At 40.0% G+C, this 22,564-nt stretch overlaps 1 protein-coding gene across 3 annotated transcripts in view; it reads left to right on the forward strand.

The window, feature by feature from the left end:
- Positions 1 to 22,564, forward strand: part of Cab39l (calcium binding protein 39 like) — a 94,822-nt gene that overhangs the window by 64,742 nt on the left and 7,516 nt on the right. For all 3 annotated transcript variants that reach the window (XM_029541749.1, XM_021203592.2, XM_029541750.1), the window contains 4 exons: positions 2,929 to 3,097; positions 9,691 to 9,750; positions 10,084 to 10,149; positions 19,666 to 19,809. In XM_029541749.1, the coding sequence (XP_029397609.1) occupies positions 2,929 to 3,097; positions 9,691 to 9,750; positions 10,084 to 10,149; positions 19,666 to 19,809 (439 nt within the window). The remainder of the gene's footprint in view (positions 1 to 2,928; positions 3,098 to 9,690; positions 9,751 to 10,083; positions 10,150 to 19,665; positions 19,810 to 22,564) is intronic.

The raw sequence follows: 22,564 nt of genomic DNA on the forward strand, positions 1-22,564 counted from the left end.
TGGCTGTCCTGGAACTCACTCTGTAGACCAGGCTGGCCTCAAACTCAGAAATCCTCCGGCCTCTGCCTCCCAAGTGCTGGGTTTAAAGGCATGTGCCACCACTGCCTGGCTTCCAAATTCCTTTCTTAAGAGAGATTGCTAACATAAATTGGCATTCCTTCTACTTTATAGAGAATTATGGCTATCTGAATATATTGGCATTCTGTGCTATTGTGAGCTAACAAGAGAATACTAAAATAATACTGAATAGTGTTTATCATTTAGCATAAATGAAAATAAATCAATATCATCCTGAACTTTCTTTGCTATTTCCCCTGCTGTTTTTTGTAAACTTAAATATTGTAAAGTAACCTACTTTCTAAAGTATAGGAAAGTGAATTTTATTTTGTATCTTTTCATCAAATGATATGGTCATATGAAAAAGACATTGTTCTTTATTACTTAACAAAATGTTATCATTAGTTGTTGGTAAATTTTCATAAACTGTTTTAAAGCTGTAGTTGTTTTATGATTAATTATCATTATAGATATGCATCTGTGAATGGGAATGTACACACTAGTGCAGGTGCCTATGGAGGTCAAAGGTATTGGTTTTCTCCTGGAACTGGAGTCGCCCAGTGCTTGTGAGCCATCTGACAGAAAGGCTGGGAGCCAAACTCTCATCCTCTGCAAGATTCGTATGTGCTCTTAACCACTAAGCCATCTCCCCAGCCTCTCTCTTAAAGTTTTATTTAAGAATTGTTTAATTTTGGTTTTCAGACATTTCATTTTTTTTCATTTATTGTAAATATAGTCTTTTGCCACAAAATGAATTTATGTTGGTTACATTTTAATTTTTTTAACATTTTATTATAAAAACACTTGTAAATAAATAAAAACAGCAAACACCAAAATAAGCCAGCCCCCAAATCTATACAATTTAATGAAAAAAAAAAATATATATATATATATACACACACACACATATCTTCAAAGTAGAAGTTGTGAATCAGCATATTACTTTTGTACTTTCTATATGAAATATTTATGCACTTAATCTACTACCAAAACCAAAACACCATGGCAAAACTAGAGCTAGAAGAACAATGAGCTGTCTATCCCCTTTCATAATTTGCAGTAAATTTGAAAACTAACCCTGTTCCTTTGTGGATGTCACACTGGCCTGTCCTCAGAGAACATTGCCTTCCAAGAACTGAGACATTTAGAGTTACTTTTCTCAGTAGGCCTAGTACTAAGCCCCAAATCTAGTACTATATTTAATTGAAATGGAAAACAGCCAAGCTATTTAAAGCCATGGTAGCATCTTCTTGTTTCACCTCTGCTTCTCTATGTTCTGCAGATGCAGCTGCCTTGCTTTCTCTCTGCACTCAGCACAGCTTTCCATCGAATCGTTCAGTATAGGAATTATGTTATTCCACTGTTACCCATTTTCTTGGAATGCTGCCACACAATGAAACATAACTCAGTCCCGTGTTCACTCCGATGCTTAATTTCACATTTGAAAGACTTGTTATTAGGAAGTGGAACAGATTTGGGTTGCCAGTCTTCCTCTGTTTCTGTAGTAAATGCTGTGTTTCTGTAGTGTACTTTCCTATGAGCCATAATTCTATTTTATAATGTCAATGAGCCAGTTAGCAGGCAGTTCTCTACTGTTCATCTATTGCTTTCAGGACATATTATATATAATTCTCTCCTGTCTTTTTCCTTAATTCTGCTGACAGGGGGTCATCACTGCTTAGGTATTAGCCGTCTCCAAATTAATGTTGATGCTCAGGGGCATTTCTTTTTTTTTTTTTTTCGAGACAGAGTTTCTCTGTGTAGCCTTGGCTGTCCTGGAACTCACTCTGTAGACCAGGCTGGCCTCAAACTCAGAAATCCGCCTGCCTCTGCTGGGATTAAAGGCGTGTGCCACCACGCCTGGCATTCAGGGGCATTTCTTAACCTCTTCACTAACTTGTTTCTCTATCAATTTATGCATAGTACCTCTGTCTATCCAGTTAAGCTAAAAGCACAGGAGTCATCCTTGGATCTTCAGCTTGAATTTATCCCTCACTAACCCCCCTCCAATATCTCCAGATCTTGCTGGCTCTTCCTTTAGAGCATCACCATCTGCCTAAGGTTTTCTGTCTTGCCTCTGTCACCATACAAGGCCACCATTACTGTTGCTAGACATCTGTTCTTACCTTTACCCACCTTCTACTCTAGCTGCCCAGTTTATTTCTTATTTCCTAGTAACTAGGGTCACTATGTTGTTGTTTTTGTTGGTATAGGGAATTGAACCCAGGGCCTCCAGCATGCTAAACGATTACTCTATCACTGGGATGCCCCCCACCCTCAAAACCACATAAATTAGGATGTGTTAATTTCTTGCTGTAAACCAAACAGCTTACCATGGCTTTCAATTGTGTATATGGTGGTCCTGTCCTCCCCTTACTCCTCCTCACTGCTTCCTGCATCCCACCCCGCTGGCCACATCTCCTCTCCTCTCACTCACCAGCTTGCTTGCTCTTGCTTTGAAGCTTCTGCCCTTTCCTTCCATCTAAGTTAAAATATTCACTAATACTCTCTCACATGCATACAAGTAAATACCCACTCTAAATTGCTCAGTGTTCTGCCTTCGGTTTTCACAGTACTTCCTAGAAATGACCTTTAACACTGTCTCTATTCTGCCCCTTCCAACACACACTCCCTCACTAAAATGCTAAGGATGCAGTGACAGTGACCTTCCTCTGTTTGCTCTAGTGTCCCCAATATCTGGAATGGTGCCTAGCACATAGCTGTCAGTGGGTTGAATGAATGGTGTTTGAATGAACTGTGACAAATGGTGTCTGTGTTTCTGTTATCAGAACTGAACTGGTTCTTTTAATGCCATTGAAAGATTTTGTTAATGGGATAACTGTTCTGTTTTTTCTCTTGTTTATGCTTTAGCTATGAAGCCCCACAGATTGCCTTACGCTGTGGGATTATGCTAAGAGAGTGTATTCGACATGAGCCACTTGCCAAAATCATCCTCTTTTCTAATCAGTTCAGAGATTTCTTCAAGTATGTGGAGCTGTCCACATTTGATATCGCTTCAGATGCCTTCGCTACTTTTAAGGTAAATTTTTCCCTAAATCAGAAAGCTCATAATAGTTCAAGTGGATTGACCACTAAAGAGGCACTTCAACTCCTTAGACCTGAAGTAGTCACCCATGGATGAGGTGAGGCCAGTGTTTTACACTACAGAAAAATATTCAGTGTACTAAGCACAAGCTCAGCTCAGTGGAAGGAACATGTTACCGTCTGCTAGAACTACTGAACATTAACAGCAGAGTCAGGTGATAAGACCCTCTTTGGGCACATGTGCAGTGTAGCTCTAGAAGGGTGTGTAAAAACCAGCAACAGAGGCTAACTCCAGGGAAGACCTGGGTAAGGAAAGAAGATGGATGGGGGTACTGGGGGTATGAAGACATCATATCACTATATCATTGTAGCTTTCACACTTCCATGGGGTTAAAAAAAATCAATACGCATGTTAATATTTTGATATGATTGGTCATCTATGTGTATTTATGTTTTGCATTTTAATGGTATAGTCATCTTTTTTCATGATCTGTTGTCTCCTTTGTCATTATATGGGAAATATATTTCATCTAACTTAATTTTTATTTAATGTTTTGATCATGATACAATGCATATTTCCTTCTTAATCATTCTTTGTGCATTATTTAATGTGGCTAAGTCCTAGAGCACCCTTCTCCAGAAGCCTTTTGTCTTGCAGTATTAAAACTCTGCTCAGTTAACCTCCCCTTTTCTCCTCCCTTCAGTCCCCAACTATACTCCATCTCTGTTTCTGTTTGTTTTACCAGCAGAAAGATGTTCAGAGAGCATATCAGAAAATAGGGTAGCTAATTTTCAAGTGAAGCTACCATAACTTACATATCCAATGCATCATTCATCTTCAAGTATTTCACTTTAGAAAGCCATACAGTTAAGGAATTAATGGCAAGATCATTACCATAAGTGGAAATTGGACTGTAATTCTCTTTATTTGTTGTGTCTTTATGTTGTGCGGAGATCACGCTAATGGTAGTCTTATACGAAGAATTAGGCAGTGTTTCCTCTGTTTCTATTTTGTGGAATAATTTGTGAAGAGCATTGGCATTAATTCTTCTTTAAAAGTCTGGTAAAATTCTGTGCTAAAACCATCTGACTCTGGGCTTTTTTTTTTTTTTTTGGTTGAGAGACTTTTAGTGACTGCTTCTTGGTTTAACTTTAGTGGCTGGTATATACCAAGAAATTTATTCATTTCATTTATATCTCCTAATTTGTTGGATTACAGATTTTTTTTGTTTTGTTTTTTGTTTTTCGAGACAGGGTTTCTCTGTGTAGCCCTGGCTGTCCTGGAACTCACTCTGTAGACCAGGCTGGCCTCGAACTCAGAAATCCACCTGCCTCTGCCTCCCGAGTGCTGGGATTAAAGGCGTGCGCCACCACGCCCGGCTCGAATTAGAGATTTTTAATGTTCTTATAATGTCTGGATTTCCTCAATGTCTGTTGTTATGCAACCCCCTACTCCATTTTACATCTCTAATTTTGATCATTTCTATCTCTGTCCACGATTTAGTTAGTTTACCTAAGGGTCTGTCAAACTTACTGATTTTTTTTTTTTTTTTCAGAGATCCAACTCTTAGTTTCATTTATTCTTTGTATTATTTTTTGTTTGTTTTACTGATTTTATCCCTGAGTTTAATTCCTCCCATATACTTCTGTTGGATATTGTGTTGTTGTTGTTGTTATTGTTCTACAGCTTTCTGGTATGAAGTTAATATGAATATGAGCTCTCCATTTTCTTTTTTAATGTGTGCATTGGTACTGTGAACTTGTCTTTTGGAACCACCTTTATTGTGTCCAATAGGTTTGGGTATGTTGTATTTTTGTTTTCTTTTAATTCTAGAAAGCTTTTAATTTCTTTCCTTATTCCTCTCTTAGCCCATTTTCCATTCAATAGTGAGTTGTTAAGTTTCCATGAGTTTGTGAGTTTTCTGTTGTTGATATCCAGCTTTAATCCATAGTAGTCTGATAGGATGCAGGGTGTTATTTCATTTTTCTTCAATCTGTTGAGACTTGCTTTGTAACCAGGTATATGATCAGTTTTGGAGAAAGTTCCACTAGGTCCCACAGGTATATTTTTCTGTATTTGTTTGAAATGTTCTGTAAATTACCTGTAGGTCCATTTGGTTTATGACATAAGTTAGCTCAAGCATTTCTCTGTTTAGCTTTTGTCTGGATGCCCCTGTCTATTGTTCAGTATTGAAATCACCAGCTATCATATCACTGTGTATGGTTCAATATGTGATGTAAACTGTAATAGTGTTTCTTCTACAAACTTAGGTGCCTTTGTGTTTAGTGCATAGATGTTTTTAAAATTTACTGTATTCTGTTGGTAGAATTTTATTTTGATTAATATGTAATGTACTTCCCTATCTCTTCTGACTAGTTTTGTTCTGGTTAGTTCTGACCAGTTAGTCTTTTTTGTTAGCTTGGATTATCTTTTTCCATCATTTTACCCTGAAGTGCTGTCTGTTCTTAATGTTAAGGTGCATTTCTTGGATATAGCAGAAAGGTAGATCCTGCTTTTCCATCCATTACATTAGTTTGTGCCTTTTAATTATAGTACTGAGACACTTGATATTGAGAGTTACCAATGAGCAATGTTTGTTAATTCCTGTTATTTTGTTGTTATGATATGGGTTTTTGATTTGTTGGCATGAGATTATTTATTCCTTGGGTTTTCTTGGGTGTTGTTAGTCTCTTCAGATTGAAGTTGTCCTTCAATCTTCTGTAGGGCTAGATTTGTAGATGGAATTTGCATAAATTTGGTTTTTATCGTGGAATGTCTTTCTCCATCTATTGTGATTGAAAGTTTTGCTGGGTATGATAGTCTGACTTGGCATCTGTGGTCTCTTAGAGTTTATAGAAAGTCTATCCAGACCCTTCTGGCTTTTAGAATACCCATTGAAAAGTTATTCTAATAGATCTTCTATATGTTATAGGTTTTTTTTTCCCCTAGCAGCTTTTAATACTCTGTTTTGTTTTTATGTGTGTTTTCATCATTATGTACTGGGTCAGTCTTTTCTGGGTCAGTCTTTTTGATGTTTTGTATTCTTCTTGTACCTTGATAGACCTCTCTTTTTTACTTTGGGGAAATTTTCTTCTGTTTTTTTTGTTGGAAGTAAGTTTTGTGCCTTTGATATTTTTTCTCCTTTCTTTATTCCTAATACTCTTAGATTTGGTCTTTTCATGGCATCCCAGATTTCCTGGGTGTTTCATACCTGAATTTTTTTAGGCTTAACATTTTTTTTGACTAATGTATTCATTTCTTCTATCTTGTCCACAATGCCTGAGATTCTCTCTCCCATCATTTTGTTGGTGAGACTTGCCTCTGAAGTTCCTTTCCTTTTAAAGTTAAAAGTTAACTTAAAGTTAAGTTAAAAGTTCCTTACTTTTCACTTCCAGTTTTCCTTTACTCTGGGTTTTCTTTATTCATTCTGTTTCTACTTCTTTAATGAGCTGAGCTAGATGGAGTTCAGTAACAAGAAAGAGTGAGCTTATTCTGCACATATACATGTGATATCCCTCAATTTTAGTGCATAATCTCTGTGTATGAATTTGAGGGTAAGTTGATATGTATATCATATATATATACTCAAGTACAGATGTATGAGAGAAACAGGAACATGATTCACCACCTATACCATTATATGTGTACAAGGGAATACCACTCTATTATAGTATATTTTCCTTTCTTTTTTCCATTTTTTTTTTCTCCCTGGTTTGGTTTGGTTTTGGTTTTGTTAATTTCAACTTATTTTGTCTTTTATTTGAAGGTTCTGTTCTAACAGAACCCTTCCTTTAATCTGTCAGGTCCTTTCTGGCTGCACTGGGGAAGTTAGTCCTCACAGTCACCGCTGATTAGCTAGCATAGCAGTTAAAGAACTCCCCTTCACACACACACACACACACAGTCCACTCCACAGTATCTGCTGCAACCCATAAAGATATACCAACTTTTAATCTCACAGAGCATGTAAAATTCCATGAGCTGCTCAAGAGGATCCACCAGACTAGGGAGGGCAGTTGCACATGAGGATCCCATGTATCTGCTTAGAGATTGCCCCAAATGCTCTGCAACAGCTTACCGTGTCCTGGAAGGACTAGTTAGACAAGACCCCAACCAGGCTGGGGAATGGAGCAAGCCCCATAGAGTGTTTCCCTACTTGAAACCCCCAGTTCCAAGTCAATTCTCTGTTGCCTGCTCCCTTAGGACAAGAAATAACACATCTCCATATAATAGCACAGTGTCAGTCAAGCTGAAGACTTGTGGCATTGTGGTTAAACTTAAAAATTATAAAACTACTAAAGCCTCCTTCTTCAAGAAGAAGGAAAAAGCTTGCTGAGCTGCAGAGTCCTGTCATCTCAGCAGTTAGGAGATAGAAGCAGGAGGATCAAGAGTTCAAAGCAAGTCTCAACTACATAGTGAGTTTGAAGCTAGCCTTGATAACACAAGAAAAGTAAATGTTCCATATTGTTTATATGAATTCACATTAGTACACTGCTGTGGAAAACAGTATATCAGTACTTCAGAAATGTGAAATAAGGGCTGGAGAGATGGCTCAGTGGGTAAGAGCACCGACTGTTCTTCCAAAGGTCCCGAGTTCAAATCCCAGCAACCATATGGTGGCTCACAACCATCCATAACAAGATCTGATGCCCTCTTCTGGAGTGTCTGAAGTCAGCTACAGTGTAATTACATATAATAAATAAATAAATCTTAAAAAAAAAAAAAAGAAAAGAAAAGAAAAAAGAAATGTGAAATAAGATTATCATAGGAGAATAGGAGCCGGGTGTGGTGGCGCACGCCTTTAATCCCATCACTCTAGAGGCAGAGGCAGGCAGATTTCTGAGTTTGAGGCCAGCCTGGTCTACAAAGTGAGTTCCAGGACTGCCAGGGCTACCCCTCTCTCACAATAGCTCCTACAGCAGCACTGCACTGGCTTTTTAGGGACATTTAACCCAAGGTCCACAGGTGAACCTCAGTACCATGGGAAAATGATCCAAAGAATATCAAACCATTAGACCATTGCACGATATTTCAGAATATCATCTGTATACCTTAAATGTACTCACAGCTTTAAAAAAAAAAAGTTAACTCGAAAATTGTGCAAAATGCTTTCAATACTTTACTTTTTCTTCTTATTAAAATAGAAATAGGGGGTTAGGGAGATACATCAGAGGAGAGACATATTCCAGAGAAACTGAATTTAATTTCAACCCTATTTTCCTATAGCTTGCAGTAGCCTGTATCTCTAGCTTCAGGAGATCCAGTGTCTTCTTCTGGCTGCCACAAGCAACTCTACTCTCACGTTCCCACATACATATGTGCACACATGAGCATATACACAGACACACAAATAAAAATCCATCTAAAAAAAAAAAGTAGTTCCAAATAGAATCAGTTGAAATTTGCCAGTTCCACTGCCTGACTCTTCTTTATGTACTATGGAAATTTTAATTAACTTTGTATTAAAGTATTAAACTTTATTCTGGAAAAGTTAAAAAAATCTTTTTAAATTGAATTTTTTACAATACCTGAGTTGGGTGTTTAGCCTCTAAGTATATAAAAGGGATTAAATAATATTTTCCAAATATTGAAGTTAAATGGGGATATGACTTAGGTGTGAGTTGAAGATAGCCAGAAGTTCGTTGTGCTTTCTTGTGGTTTTCTGCAAGTTTGTATCTGTAGTAAGATTAGCTTGATTCTCTTTAACTCGCAAAGAACACATTATGTAACTTAGTAACTCCCAGTGTGTATCTCAGGGCCCATTCACCTGCAAGTAAGCAGACGGTGCTCAGATGACATGATAAATGTCACTCCTGTGCTTCTGAGTCCAGCAGGCTCAACAGGTACAACAGGTACAAGCCTGATCTGAGTTCAGTCCTTAGAGCCCACTGAAGGGGGGAAGGAGAGAGCCAGCTCTGCAGACCTCTCCCGTCTCCACATGAGTGCTGTACACACATGCCTCTCCCAGCCATAGACATACACAACAGGAAGAAAATTTAAAAAGAAAGAATTCAAGTGGTTAGGAGCTGGGGAAATGGTCCAGCATTTTAAGAGCATGAAAAACTGGGTGTACCACACACCTACCTGTTACCCCAGTGCTAGAGGGTAAAGGATCACCAGGTTCAGTGAGAGAGCCTGTCTCACAGGACTAAAGTTGAGATAGATCAGGACCCAACATCACCCTCTGACTCCACCCACTAGGTAGCATGGGGGGTAGCAATTAGTTACTGACCTTTGATAATGATCATCAAACTATCTGAATATTCATTATAATCATAATGTGGAAATATTCTGTAAAGTTACCTCATAAGTGTTGTGATTACCACTTAAATTATTTCTACTATTTAAAACACTCTGGTTTGACACTCAATGTTTTGCCATTATTTTAACGTGAAACAACTTGAGTTTTACATCTTAAAGTAGGGATGGAGATAACTTTGTAATGTAAATGAAGTGTTCTTTTGAGCTTTCTTGTGTTCCCAGTGAATTGATTTATCAAGCCATAGAGGCAAAGGTTATTCTTTGTGTAATGAATTATAAAGGTCCCTAGTTGTAGTAATTTTCCTTCACTCCTTGTTCTGTTGCAGGATTTGTTAACCAGACATAAAGTATTGGTAGCAGACTTCTTAGAACAAAATTATGACACTGTAAGTAAATCATTTTTAAGATGTCTTTCTTTCTCCATCTTGTTACTTATGGGCTGGCTGTGGTCCTCTCATCATGTTTTAGATGAAAACCACATGTGGATAGGGAGTTCAGAAGGCTTGTGCACTGGGCTGGCAGTTGTAAAGGTTTGTAGTTCCAAGACCTGAAGACTAAGGACCTATGTCCTTCAAATTCAGAAACTTAATAGTTCTAGATGCCCAGGATTGAGAATTACTGCTTTGCATTCCAATTGCCCATCGCCTGCCACTTGGGAGGAATTACGTTTAGTATAGATATCTATTGCCACTCTCACAGACTTATTTTCTTTTCCTTAGATTTTTGACGACTATGAGAAACTGCTGCAATCTGAGAACTACGTGACGAAGAGACAATCTTTAAAGGTGATACCACATGGGTTTAAGTCCTCATAAGCTGACATCTTGTTAACAAACAGTATCTACTCTACACAAGAAAATACAGAAAACTCAAAATGTCCTTTGATTTGAGAAGCGACTTTATGGGTCCGTTTTATGCTCTGATGGAGCTGTGTAGCAAAATTACAAAATAGCAAGTGTAGGCTGAAGTTAAAAGTAGAATATTTCACTAAGGAAGAAGACCAAACCTACGCTGCTAAGCAGAAGCACATGGCTCTCTCCTGGGGATGTTCTCAGAGGTGAAGACAAGCTGCTCAGGGGACTGGGCTAGCAGTGAATGTCAGCAAGGCTCAGTGGAGTCCTAGGAATAACTTCAGTGTGCCTTACTGTAGAAATGACAGAATAACCCAGTCTAGTATCCCTTCTGCAACTCTGTGCAGGACACTCACAGGAGGAGTGACAGTCCCAAAGCACAACCCCCAAAACACAAGTGTTTGGTCCTTGTTTGGGAAATGATAAACCTAATATTTTTGAATGGGAATAACAACTCTTAGCTATAATACAGTGTTTATAGCATTCCATGGTAAGGGAGGCAATTCCCTCCCAGCATTGTAACATATCTTCTTAAACTCATTCCATTGCCAGGCCCCATTCCCCAGCCACTTTGGACAACCAGTGTTTAGCCACCTCTTTGCTGTTAAACTTGAAATGCTCAAATTACATTCATAACAAAGAAACAGAAGAATTAGTTATGTCCTAAGAATAGTATGTTAAATATCAACTAAGCTAGGCTATGTTAAGCTAGTAGTGTGTTAAATATCAACTAAGCCCAGTAGTGGGACACTTGACTGGAGTGTACAAGGCCCTGAGTTTGATAAGGGGGACTGAAATGCTTATGTGGAAAAAAAAAAAAAACTGTCTAATTGCATAAATAAAACCTTGCTAAAAGAAAAAAATAAATAAAAGAAAGACTGGCAGGAGTTCACTGGAAGAGAATCTGGCTGGGAAAGAAAGCAAAGTTGGGTTAAGTGGTGATGAGAAGCTGACTCTGAGGGTAAATTGCTCGTCCAGAACCCATATACAAGGAGGATGCATAGGCTGGAGAGACGGCTCTGAGGTCACAAGCACTTGTTGCTCCTCCAGAGGATCCATGTTCAAGTCCAAACACCCACATAGCAGCTCACAACCACCTGTAACTCCAGTCCCAGGAGATCTGATGGCCTCTTCTGACCTCCAAAGGCACTAGAAGTACAAGTGGTACAGACAGAAGACCCATACACATAAAACTAAGATTAAAATATGTTAATTTTAAAGCAGAACGCAGTGACACTTGGGTCAATGATCCCAGCATGACCCTAAAGAGATAGGAGGTCAGGAGGCAGAGCTAGGAAAATCACAGGACACTTGTGGGCCAGCTAGGACTTAAAGTGACAGTGTCACAATAAGGTATAACACTTAGGTCCCCCTGAAGGTTGTAAGTTCAGTAAATGATAAACAATTTAAAATTTTGACTAGGAAAACAGCTGTCTGTTATAATATGAAGTTAGAAAGCTGAATGCTATGGGACTAATATTCATAGCAGCTTATAACAAGAGAGACCCTATCTCAAACTACAAGGCTAGGGCCAAGACCCAAGGCTGTCTTCTAAACTCTACACAGGTTCCAAGCTATGCATAACATACACACACACACACACTCACACAAGGTGCCAGTTCTTAATTATCCACAAATGCTGGGTGAAGTGATGTGGAAAGCAGCGGGAGGGAGAATGTTCACTCAGTCAGCAAATATTAACATACTTCTCTTATAGACATGCAGTGGCAACAAGCCAGCACTGTGACCCTGGACTCTGAGAGTAGGTGATCTTGCATGGCTTCCAGATGCTCTAAGGACTAAAAGAGAAGATGAGCAGAGTAAAGGGCCATGTTCCAGAAGAATCTGGAATGTTCCCACTAGGAAAGAAAGCCTTAGTTAACAATTATAGTTCTACTAGGCAAGGTTTTGTATGATGAAGAGAGCCATGTCTGAGGGGCCAGACATGTGTCAGAGCAGCTGGACTGGCAGCAAGGCCTCTCTAGCAGGTGGCTTTTGAGCAGACCTAAGTGTGAAAATGTAAAATGAGTCCAAATAAGGTATGCTTGTGTTAAGACCCAGAGGCCATATCTCTATGAAATGCCAATGGAAGTGCTCAGGAGCCCAACACAGTACAGCTCTGGGCCCTACCTACCTGCCCTCCCTAGAAAAAGTTGCTTAGAAATGGCCATTTGTCCAAAACAGGTCAGTGCTGATGATCTGGCGTGGCTAGGGCTGCACCTCTATCCTTCAGATCTCTGTTGGATTTTCGCAACACTTTTTGTCAGCTAGTAATCCTGTGCTACCCATGCAGTTTGCATAACTTGCAGCTGCTGAGAAGTTCACTTGTGGATGTCAGGATGGTGACACTCGTGGGACAGTGCATATGTTCTTAATATTTCATGCAATTTTAAATTAAGGTAATGAACTTAAGTTTGTTTTGTCTGTATCTATACATTTCTTTCACTGTGGTTTGCATTAGTTATACTATGTCCCCTATATTGATGCTATCACTGCCCCAACTTCTGGTTTAATTGGCCTGTCAGTTTTCAGCCAGTCAATTAGCACTTGTTATTGAGGTTCTCCTTGACCCATTTAGAGAAATTTTGTTCTGTGCCAGAGCTCCTCATACTGAGGCCATTGATGCAAGCAACTGAACTCCAGGTGAAGTGACCTCGAAACGGTATTGCCCTATGTCCAGGGATGTGCTGAAACTCCCTGCTTAGCTATTCGTGACTGGAGATTCTGAGATGAGGAGTCCTTGTCTTTAGTTGTATACCCAGTGATGAGCCTCCAGGTCCACTGGGTAGCTCCAAACCCATGGTCACACAGATGGCTCTGCTTAAACTGAGCAGGCCACAAGACAAAAAAGGCCTGAATGTGGAAAAGGATTTCTGGGGCTTAACAGGGTGAGAGGGAGATGAGAGTAGGGAATCGAAGTAACAGGAATATATCTCATACACAGAGTTGTCACAGAGAACATTTAATTTTGACCTACATAATAAGCAGAAGGACGGCCAGAGATGCTTATCAGTATTATAGGAGAGAGGTGGCCATTGGAACAGTAGAGAGAGATGAGAATGCTTTAAGGGCCATGAGAAATGACTTGGGTATTTCCAAAGTCCTTTTCAGTGTAAGTCTGACATACTGAGCCAAAGTAGAGTTCCTATGTGATTGGACCTAATTGAAGGAGAAAGGACAAGAGATGTGGTCTTTAGAATGGATCCATTTTCAGCAGTGACAAGAACTTGAACCAAAGTTTTCTTAACTCTGAGACTTCAGGCCCTGTCAGAAAGCTAGTATCCTGTCCTTTTGGGCCTATCTTGCCTTTTCTCTGACTAACAGATTATCTTCTTCCTACCCATATCTCCATTGTCTCTTCTCTAGCTGGCTTTGATCCCACCTTATCCTTTTTCCCTCTTCATACTTTAATATGGTTCCAACAGAGCTTTACTGTGGTAAGAACTACTGGATTTTTTTATTTGTTTATTTTTGTAGTACTGGGGATGGAACCCAAGGGCCTCAGTCACAGTGCTGGGCATAGTCCTTCCCAGAACTATGAACTATAGGTGTTTGTTCGGTGAATCAAACGAAGTTCTTCAAATGAATATTGTAAGTCACTAGTCCTCCAATTTACCTTCCCCAGAGTTCAGTCTCTGGAAGGGATCCACATTCTTTAGGTGAGCCTGGGACTAGTGTGCTGCTGAAACTGGTGCCAGGAGAATACATCTGGGTCCGAGAGAGGAACCTATCCATCCAGCCTTGAGCTGGATAGCATAAGTGGGCAAGAAGTTCTCTGTCCTCATTGTCCCAGTGCCGCCTTTCTGCTCAGAGACTCCACTTGGGGCCTGGAGCAGACCTTTGTACCTAGTTCAGAAACACCTGCCACTTTCCCTCTCCTGCTTATTTACAAATGCTTCTGTTCCCCTGAGGCTTGTTTGCTGTTCTGCATTGATCTACTGAGACCTGCTTTTCTTGTTTAAATTCCTTTCTAGTCTGAGTATGTAAAGAAGAGCATTGGGAGCAGAGAGGAACAGACTAAAGTATGTGTCAACATGCAGAACTATGAAAAGGTGCTTTAGGGGAGTTGGCTTTTAAGTGCTGGGTTATGAGGCAGAGATGCTGCTGAAATGGTGCTGCATCCATCACCTGATGCAGGGATCCTAAATGGTGAATGATTAGACTGGTTCACATATCAACATCAGACTTATTCAACATGGTTCCTTCTCTGAAAGAAAAGAGTTACTCTGGGGAACTCTGGTGATGCAAGCTTGGTTTTTCCTTAGGTCTGCGTCACGGTAGCTACTGTCCTACTAACTGCATTTGCTAATTTGGACCCTGTGAGGTTTTGCCAGTGATGTCCCATAATTGTAGAAATGAGAAGTTAGACTGTTGCGGTGGCAAACAGCTTCATCAGTATAAACTGGCTGACATTTTAAGCCATGTTCTGATTCCAAAGTACTTGCTACCTGCTGCCTTTCTCAATCATGTTCTAAAGTATCTTAGACTTTCTTGGTCTTAGAATACTTAGACTCCTGGTGCCAATAAAAAGTAATTAAGAGAGAAATTCCTTTCCCTTGTGTGCTGGAGCTTAGGAAATTATTTCTTATATTCTTCAGAAGCTTGGCATTTAATTATTAGCATGAGAGATTATAATTGAAAGGAAGCTTGGTTGAATTTTTTTTTTTTTTTTTTTTGGGCTCTAATCAGTTTCATTAAAATAGCACAGTTGGGGGGGGGGAAATCTCTTAGTTACAATAGCTACATGATTAAGTAAAATGTAGATGTGTTCCATTTAGTTAGAGTAACAGCCCTGCTTTGTAATTCTTTGTATTGCACTGTGGGTGGTTCAGTGTTGTCTTTGTCACTGTTAATTAAAATAGATTGACAGATAATGGCCAAAGGACTTGAAACTAAGCAGACTTTTCACATCTTGATTAATACAAAGCTTGAATAAGCATGGCTCTCTAAAATAGAAGAATTGAAAAATACTTACTACCTGTAGCACTAAGAATAATACCAATAAGAATTACTTGTTACAAAGTAATGCCCTTACTGAATTAAAGAAATCTAAGCTACTCTCTCTCTCTCTCTCTTTCTCTCTCTCTCTCTCTCTCTCTCTCTCTCTCTCTGTGTGTGTGTGTGTGTGTGTGTGTGTGTGTGTGTGAACATGCTTACTTTAAGGTCATAGTTCAGGAAGGAAAGATAGTAGTAGTAACAGGTCTAGAGCTTGTTGAACTCAAGGTCATGGGGAGTTGGGGAGGGGGGGAGTACAGGATTCTGGGGATCCCAGAGTCCTAAGCTGTGCAAATGTTCTGCTGCTTTAGCTATCTTCCCAGCCCTTCATTTTTCAAGATAGGGTTTTCTCCTGGAGCTTGGGCTCACTTGAACTTGCTTCATGTCTCCAGAGCTAGCATTTTTAAGTATGCACCACCACATCTGGCTATAGTTGTAAGCTTGTGTGAACAGAAGATAAAATTGGAATGACTTAATATGAATTGAACTCATAAATTTAATGTTAACAAATCCTAACTGAAGAATTTGTGTGTTTATAAATTTTATGTAAAAATGTATTGCAGTATATTTGCTGTATGTAGCATGAGCTTCACAAAGATATTTGCATCCTAGTATATCATATGCTGTGACCTCTATTCCCCTTATTTTTCCAGTCTTGACTTTCATCTACATGGCATATGTGCATACATGTGATTTTTTTTTAAAGATTTATTTATTTATTATGTATAAGTACACTGTAGCTGTCTTCAGACACTCCAGAAGAGGGCATCAGATCTTGTTACGGATGGTTGTGAGCCACCATGTGGTTGCTGGGATTTAAACTCAGGACCTTTGGAAGAGCAGTCGGTGCTCTTAACCGCTGAGCCATCTCACCAGCCCCATACATGTGATTTTATGTCTCAGTATAAATGAGAGAAAACCGGCAATTTTTGCCTTTCTGATCTATTTTGCTTTATATGGAGATCTCCAGTTGCATCCGTTTTCTAGCAAATAACATACTTAATTCTTCCTTATGACTAAATGAAACCCTGCTGTAGGGTGAGATTTATAGCTCAGTTGGTAGAATCCTTGACTAGTATGGACAAGGCTCTGCATGTAGGCACCAGAGCTGCATAATCCAGGTGTGATGACACATGCCAGTGAACCTAGCACAGGGAGGTAGATGATCAGAATTCAAGGTCAACCTAAACTTCGTAGTGAGTTCTAAGTCAACCAAGGCTACATGAAATCCTGTCTCAAAAAAAAAAAAAAAAAATCCATTGTGTATGTATACTACATTTTCTTCACTCTGTGCAGAATAGAAAAATATAAGCCTACACTGTATAAAAACACCAAAGATCACAGATAACCAGAGCAACCCTGAGGAAAAAGAACAAAGCCAGAAAAATCACCATATCAGATTCCAAGTTATTCTCCAGAGCCATCAAAATAATAAAAACAAAAGACAAGTAAACCCATGGGATGGGACAGGACCAGGAAATACCCGCTGTTAGGGTATTTCAAAACATGAAATTCCCTCTGTAACTTGTATTCGTATTACATTATTTTATTGTGTGTTTGCTGGATAGATAGGTAGATATTTTTAGGGCTGAAAAGCCCTTGCTGGCTTTACAGTCAGGAGTGCTTTCTTTGTCTTGGAGGCTGAGGAGCCCTTTGAGCTAAAGGTTCAGGAAGGCACCACTCCTGACTCCCCCTGGAGAGATACTTGTAATGAGAACTTTTCCAAGCCTCTTAGAGAGATAAAAGAAATTTGAATATCCAGGTAAAGACAATCTAGGGAGACCAACATCTCCCTGGGTTACCAGGTGAATTTCAGGTGAACCAGGAAGTTTAGGGGATGGACCTGGGAGTCCAGGTAAATCAGGAAGTGCAGAGGGCAGGGCCCTCATTCTCCTACAGGGCAAGTCTACTTTCACCCTGAGACCCAGCCAAGCTACTTCAGTACTTAGCTGTGTTCCTGGGATAGGCTTTAAGCCTTCAGAGTAATGTTTTCACAGGTTTCCCATATTTTTACACTCATGCTGTAATAAAACGTCTTTTTTTCTTTTTGAGAAGAGCGAGATCCTATTGCTAGTATAGCCCTAGCTAATATGGTTAGCTTGGAAGGGCACAGAGACACCATGCCTTCTGTGGGTTACCCTCAAAGCAGTTTCATGGAAATTCTGTGTACCAGAAACAAGTAGAAGCCAGGAGGCATCTGGGAGACCAAGCAGGAGGGTCAACATAGCTTCAGAACTAGACATAAGAGTTGACAGTTCAGACAGACAGGGATGAAGGCATTCCTCAAAATCCAAGAGGAGAGAGCAAGCAGTCTCAGTAGACATGGAAGAGTATGTGAGGTAGTGAGGAAATAACTGGAGGATACAGAAGTGATTCTCTGTGCATGACCCAAGATGCCATCCTAACAAGTTGTTTCTCGCTGAATCCTTTCAACGAGACATGTGTTTATTTGTTATATAAGTAGAATTAGTAGTAAATACAGCTTACTTTCTAGAATATCATTGTAGACTGAGGGAAATCATCATGGTTTCAGGATTGTCCAGATGGAAGAGTGGGAGCATTTGAATAAGGAAACTGGTAGTAAAGATGAGGAACTGGATGTTTAAGAGTCAGCGAAAACCAGAAATTGGCAAACCTTGAAAATTTATTTTACTATGAAAATGAGCTGAAGAAAACTTCAGTAGCTCACAGTTTTTAAAGATATTAAGTTAATCAACCAGCAACGTCCAAGTGTGCTGTGCAATAGACAGAATTGTGGGGCAATGCTGACTAGACATTCCAGAGACATACATCAAGGTTAAAATTCTCCCCACTGACAAAGTTGTGCTGGTTTGAAAGACGAGAACTTGCAGACTTCCCAGATGTGGTGCTGAAGGAAGAGGACAGTGACAGGTGGCCACAGACAGGTTATGGGAGTGGGGAGCCAGGAACAAAGGCGGCCCTGGAAGCTTTACTGGGGCAGGGAGATTCCAATAAAGTTTAGTTACACCGTTCCTCACCAGGATGAGAAGGAGCAGAACCACCAAATGGATAATTCTCATCTTGTGTACAGTGCTCCCTGTCGAACAGACAAAATAAGTAGCATAAGCAAGATGGCTGTCTCCTAACAAACCCCCTTCCATACACGTGTGCACACACTTCTGAAGTTCTGTTCTGAAATACATAGCTGCTGTTTGCTGCGCTCTCTCCTTCCTGTCCGGGTGTCTAGAAGCACCTGTGCAGCGTGCCTGCCGCTCTGGGGATTTTAGGAGCAATCAGAAGTGAGAGGAGCATCTGCATGGAAGGGCTGGAAGCTCCTGCTGCTGGGCTGCTGGACAGGCTGCAGCGAGTATTTTCTTAAAATACTTTGAGTATTTTCATTTTGCTTCTAAATAATGTTGCCTTTTGAGAGCCATTGATATATCACTATACAATATTTTGATTGTACTTTTTGTAATGCTGTGTTAGAGACTGAATCTACTCTACACTGAGTTGTATCCCTAGCCCTGTTTACTTTTTTGTAAAACTTTTGAACCAAAAGATGGTTCAGCAGGTATATATGCCTGCCACAAAACCTTATGACCCAAGCTTAATTCTAGGGAGTCACTGTAGAAGATAATTGGTTGTAACTAGGTTCTTTGCTTGTGCGCGCGCACACACACACACACACCACAATATGGTTTTTTTTTTAACCTTCTGCATATTTGATATCAATTCAGAGTGTTAATTTTTCTGATCTTAGATTAGATTTCATAATAAAAGCCAGTGGTTAAAGAATATAGTGCTCTTGCCGAGGATTTAGTTTGATTACCAGCACCCACATGGCAGCTGTAACTCTAGTTCCAGGGGTTCCAGCACCCTCCTCTCACCTCTGAAGGCACCAATCACATACACTGTGTGTGTGTGCATACAGTCAGGCAAAACCCACATAAAATCAAGCAAACAAATCTGATAAAAAGTTCAAGCCCAGGACTTATGTAATCTAGTAAACCAGTGAATGTATTCATTCAGGAGAGGGGATGCAGTCAGTTGTATTACTTGTGTTCTGCCTAAATGTTCTTGGAGGAGTGCATGGCTGGGAAGCAAAGTGATGGACATAGATGCGGATCAGGCTGTCTCTTTGTATGCTGAGCAGAGAGTGGCTGAAAACTGCTTTAAGAACTGACATTGACAAAAACGTATGAAAGCTTAAAGAACTACAGCAAGCACCATGTTCAGGCCTGCTGGCTGGTGGTTGTTTGTTTGAGATGGAGCCTCACTGTGCTCTCTGGTCTGCAGCTCATGGGCTCCTATGATCCTCTTCCCTCCACCTGCTGAGGAGCTGGGCCTATGGCAGCTCCGCTGTGCCTGGTGCCCACCTGTTCCTTAAGCACCTCACAGTTTTTCACTTCTTACCCAGCCTTAGGTTTCCATTCAGCTTAGGTGAGATAGATTTGAAGAATCAAATAATGGCTTTGGATTTGTGTCTTCTTGCAGTTGCTAGGTGAGCTGATCCTGGACCGCCACAATTTCACCATTATGACCAAGTATATCAGCAAGCCAGAGAACCTGAAACTGATGATGAACCTGCTTCGAGACAAAAGTCCTAACATCCAATTCGAAGCCTTCCATGTCTTTAAGGTAAAGAGCTGATGCCTGGATATGGTTTTCTCTTCTTTGAAATGGCAAGGCCTCTGCTTTTCGCTTTCATTTCTTGAGAGAAAATTAAACAATCTTTTTGTTTTGCAAACTTACTCTCCCACTAATCTATTGCAGAAAACCATAACTTGAGTGCTAGCTACAGAGTGCTAGCTACAGTTGGGCAAGTTTGCCTCTGACCTTTACATATATGTATGTATATATATATATATATATATATATATATATATATATATATAGAGAGAGAGAGAGAGAGAGAGAGAGAGAGAGAGAGAGAGAAGTCTTACATCTGTGTCAAGCTGACCTACATAACTTCAGAGAGCCTGCAGCACCTTGCAATAAGATAAAGAATCATTTCCAATTTAAAAATCCATTGAAAAATAAATGACGCTTGACCCTCCTGGTAAAGGCCACGTTAATATTCCTTAGAGGCCAAGAGGATGGGCACGCAGTGAGGCAAAGCTTCATCCAGGTTCTGCCACCACACTTTAGCAGCTCAGTTCTTTTTCTCTTCCAAGAAGGCTTCATGAGGCTCAGTGGGTAAGAGCACTTGCTGCTCTTCCAGGGCACCCAGGGTCACATTCCAGCACCCATATGTGGTGGCTCACTACAGTCTGTAAATCTAGCTCCATGAGATTTGATGCCTCTGCCTCCAAAGGTACCTGCAATCATGTGCACATGCCCATATGCAGGCAGACATGCTTACACATAATTAAAAACAAAAATAAATCTTAAAAAAAGAAAGACAGACTTATCCCCTCATACAGATTACTAATATGACTGGAGGCTGAGCTAGAGTGGAAGGCTGAATGGAGGCTAGAACAGAAATGCTGGCTTCTGCTTTCTCCTCTCTGAACCCAAGGGAACACCCAGCTCCCTGGACTTGTCTATTACTGCTTGCTAAATGAGGTCTTTTTTCTAACATTTTTCTCTGCTGTCTGAGTAACACAATTATTTTTTGTATTACTCCCAGAAACTTTAGGCCATAGGTTTAAATATATGCATATATATGGTAAACGTTCATTGTAATCACATACTCACAACTACTGTGGATATATCTTTGGGATTATTCCCCAGCTTGATTCATATTATACTAACAATTTATATCCTAATTTTGACACATTGAGCTGTTTTATGTATAATTCAGGGCAGTAGTCTTATAGGCATCCTACTTTATCACTGGCTCTTTTTCTAGTATGAATGGCCCTGAGCTATGGACAACTAACTTCACTTCTTACTGTTAGGTATGTTAGGTTCACACTATGCATCTGGCCAGCTTTTGCTGGCTTTTGGTTGTTTTCTCATAATTGATGTCAAGAATGTACTTAAGAGCTCAGTGAACTCCGGGAATGCTTGGTCTTAAAATGTATATTCATGGACAGAATTCCTTGTCTGTTAGAGGAGAAGACAAGAGCTTATAAGGCAATAGTTGATTTGGCAAGTTAAAAACTTAGTATTTCTGCTACCAGAGAGTTATTGCCCGAAAAGCCCTTGGGATACTTAAAATGTTAACGTACAAGTTTCATTTATTTCCACTTGAAATCCTAACAGAAGTTTTTCTGCAACTTGACAAGCTGATTCAAAAATTTGCTTGGTAAAGAAGACGTAAGGCCACCTGTGGCCGTTTTGAAGAACTGGTAGTGATGTCTGCTGTACTAGATAATAAGACTGAGACTTGGCTAAGGCTCAGACAGAGTGAAGAAATCAGCAAATGTTAAAAGGGTCTATTTTTCTTTTTTTAAGTTTGAAACTTGTCTCTGCCTGGATTCATGTTATGCAAACAATAACAGTCTTAGAGCCTGTGGTAAAGAGACAGACAAAAGTTCAGGAGAATGATCACCTCGGGAGAAGAGGAGTCGTGCCAAGGGGAGGGGCCGTGGCTGCTGACCTTGTTCGAGTCTGCAGTAGCACGTGGCATCCTAGTCCCTACATTCTTCTTTGTGTTAGAGCTGCCACATAAAAAGCGAGTCGGCAGAAGAAACAAAAATTTGAGTGTAGTTCATGGAAACATCTAGCATCGGAGACTTGAGACCTGCCTCAGACCCTCCTGAGGAGTGACAGTTCAGAAACCTGTGTGCTGTGCCCCTCTGCCTGAAAGTGTGTAGCCTGTCAAATGAAGTGAGATCTAGTGTCATCTAATCATGTTCAGAAATACATGATTATAAAAAGATTTAGTTCATGGCAAACTAGAAATAGCCTGCTTCTGTCCCCAGACAATCCGAATTTGGTTTCCCTAATCACTGGACAGAGTAGGAACATTTAAAAGTAGCTAACCACTTGTTTACTTGTATGTTGTAAATTGGGCCTACCCTGCTCCTTCACAGTTGATTGTTTATGTCCCAAAAATAATATTTTGCTATTTAGAAAATCAAGAGTCCTAAACTTTTTTTAATTCTTTTTTTTTTTTTTTTTTTTTTTTTTTTTTGGTTTTTCGAGACTTTTTAATTCTTTATGAATAGTTTCTTGCCCCTCAAAGGAGCCTCTGTAAAGATGCAGAACTCGGCCATGCTCCTGGAAATCCCTTTCAGGCTAGTAATGCCACTCCCATTACCTCCCTGAATTCGGGGACTCTGTGAGACTCCATTTCGGGCAGTCCGTGGCCCTAGAAAGTACAACTGCAACATGGGAAATCCTGGGTGAAAGTCATACAGTTGCGTGAAACCTCCCAGATGTATCAGAGTACTGAGGCAAGGGCTATGCTGGCACTCCACCTCTCTGTGGCAGTTCTCTCCCAGCA

The sequence above is a fragment of the Mus pahari genome, chromosome 8 (genome assembly GCF_900095145.1).
Source record: "Mus pahari chromosome 8, PAHARI_EIJ_v1.1, whole genome shotgun sequence".
NCBI classification, from domain to species: domain Eukaryota; kingdom Metazoa; phylum Chordata; class Mammalia; order Rodentia; family Muridae; genus Mus; species Mus pahari.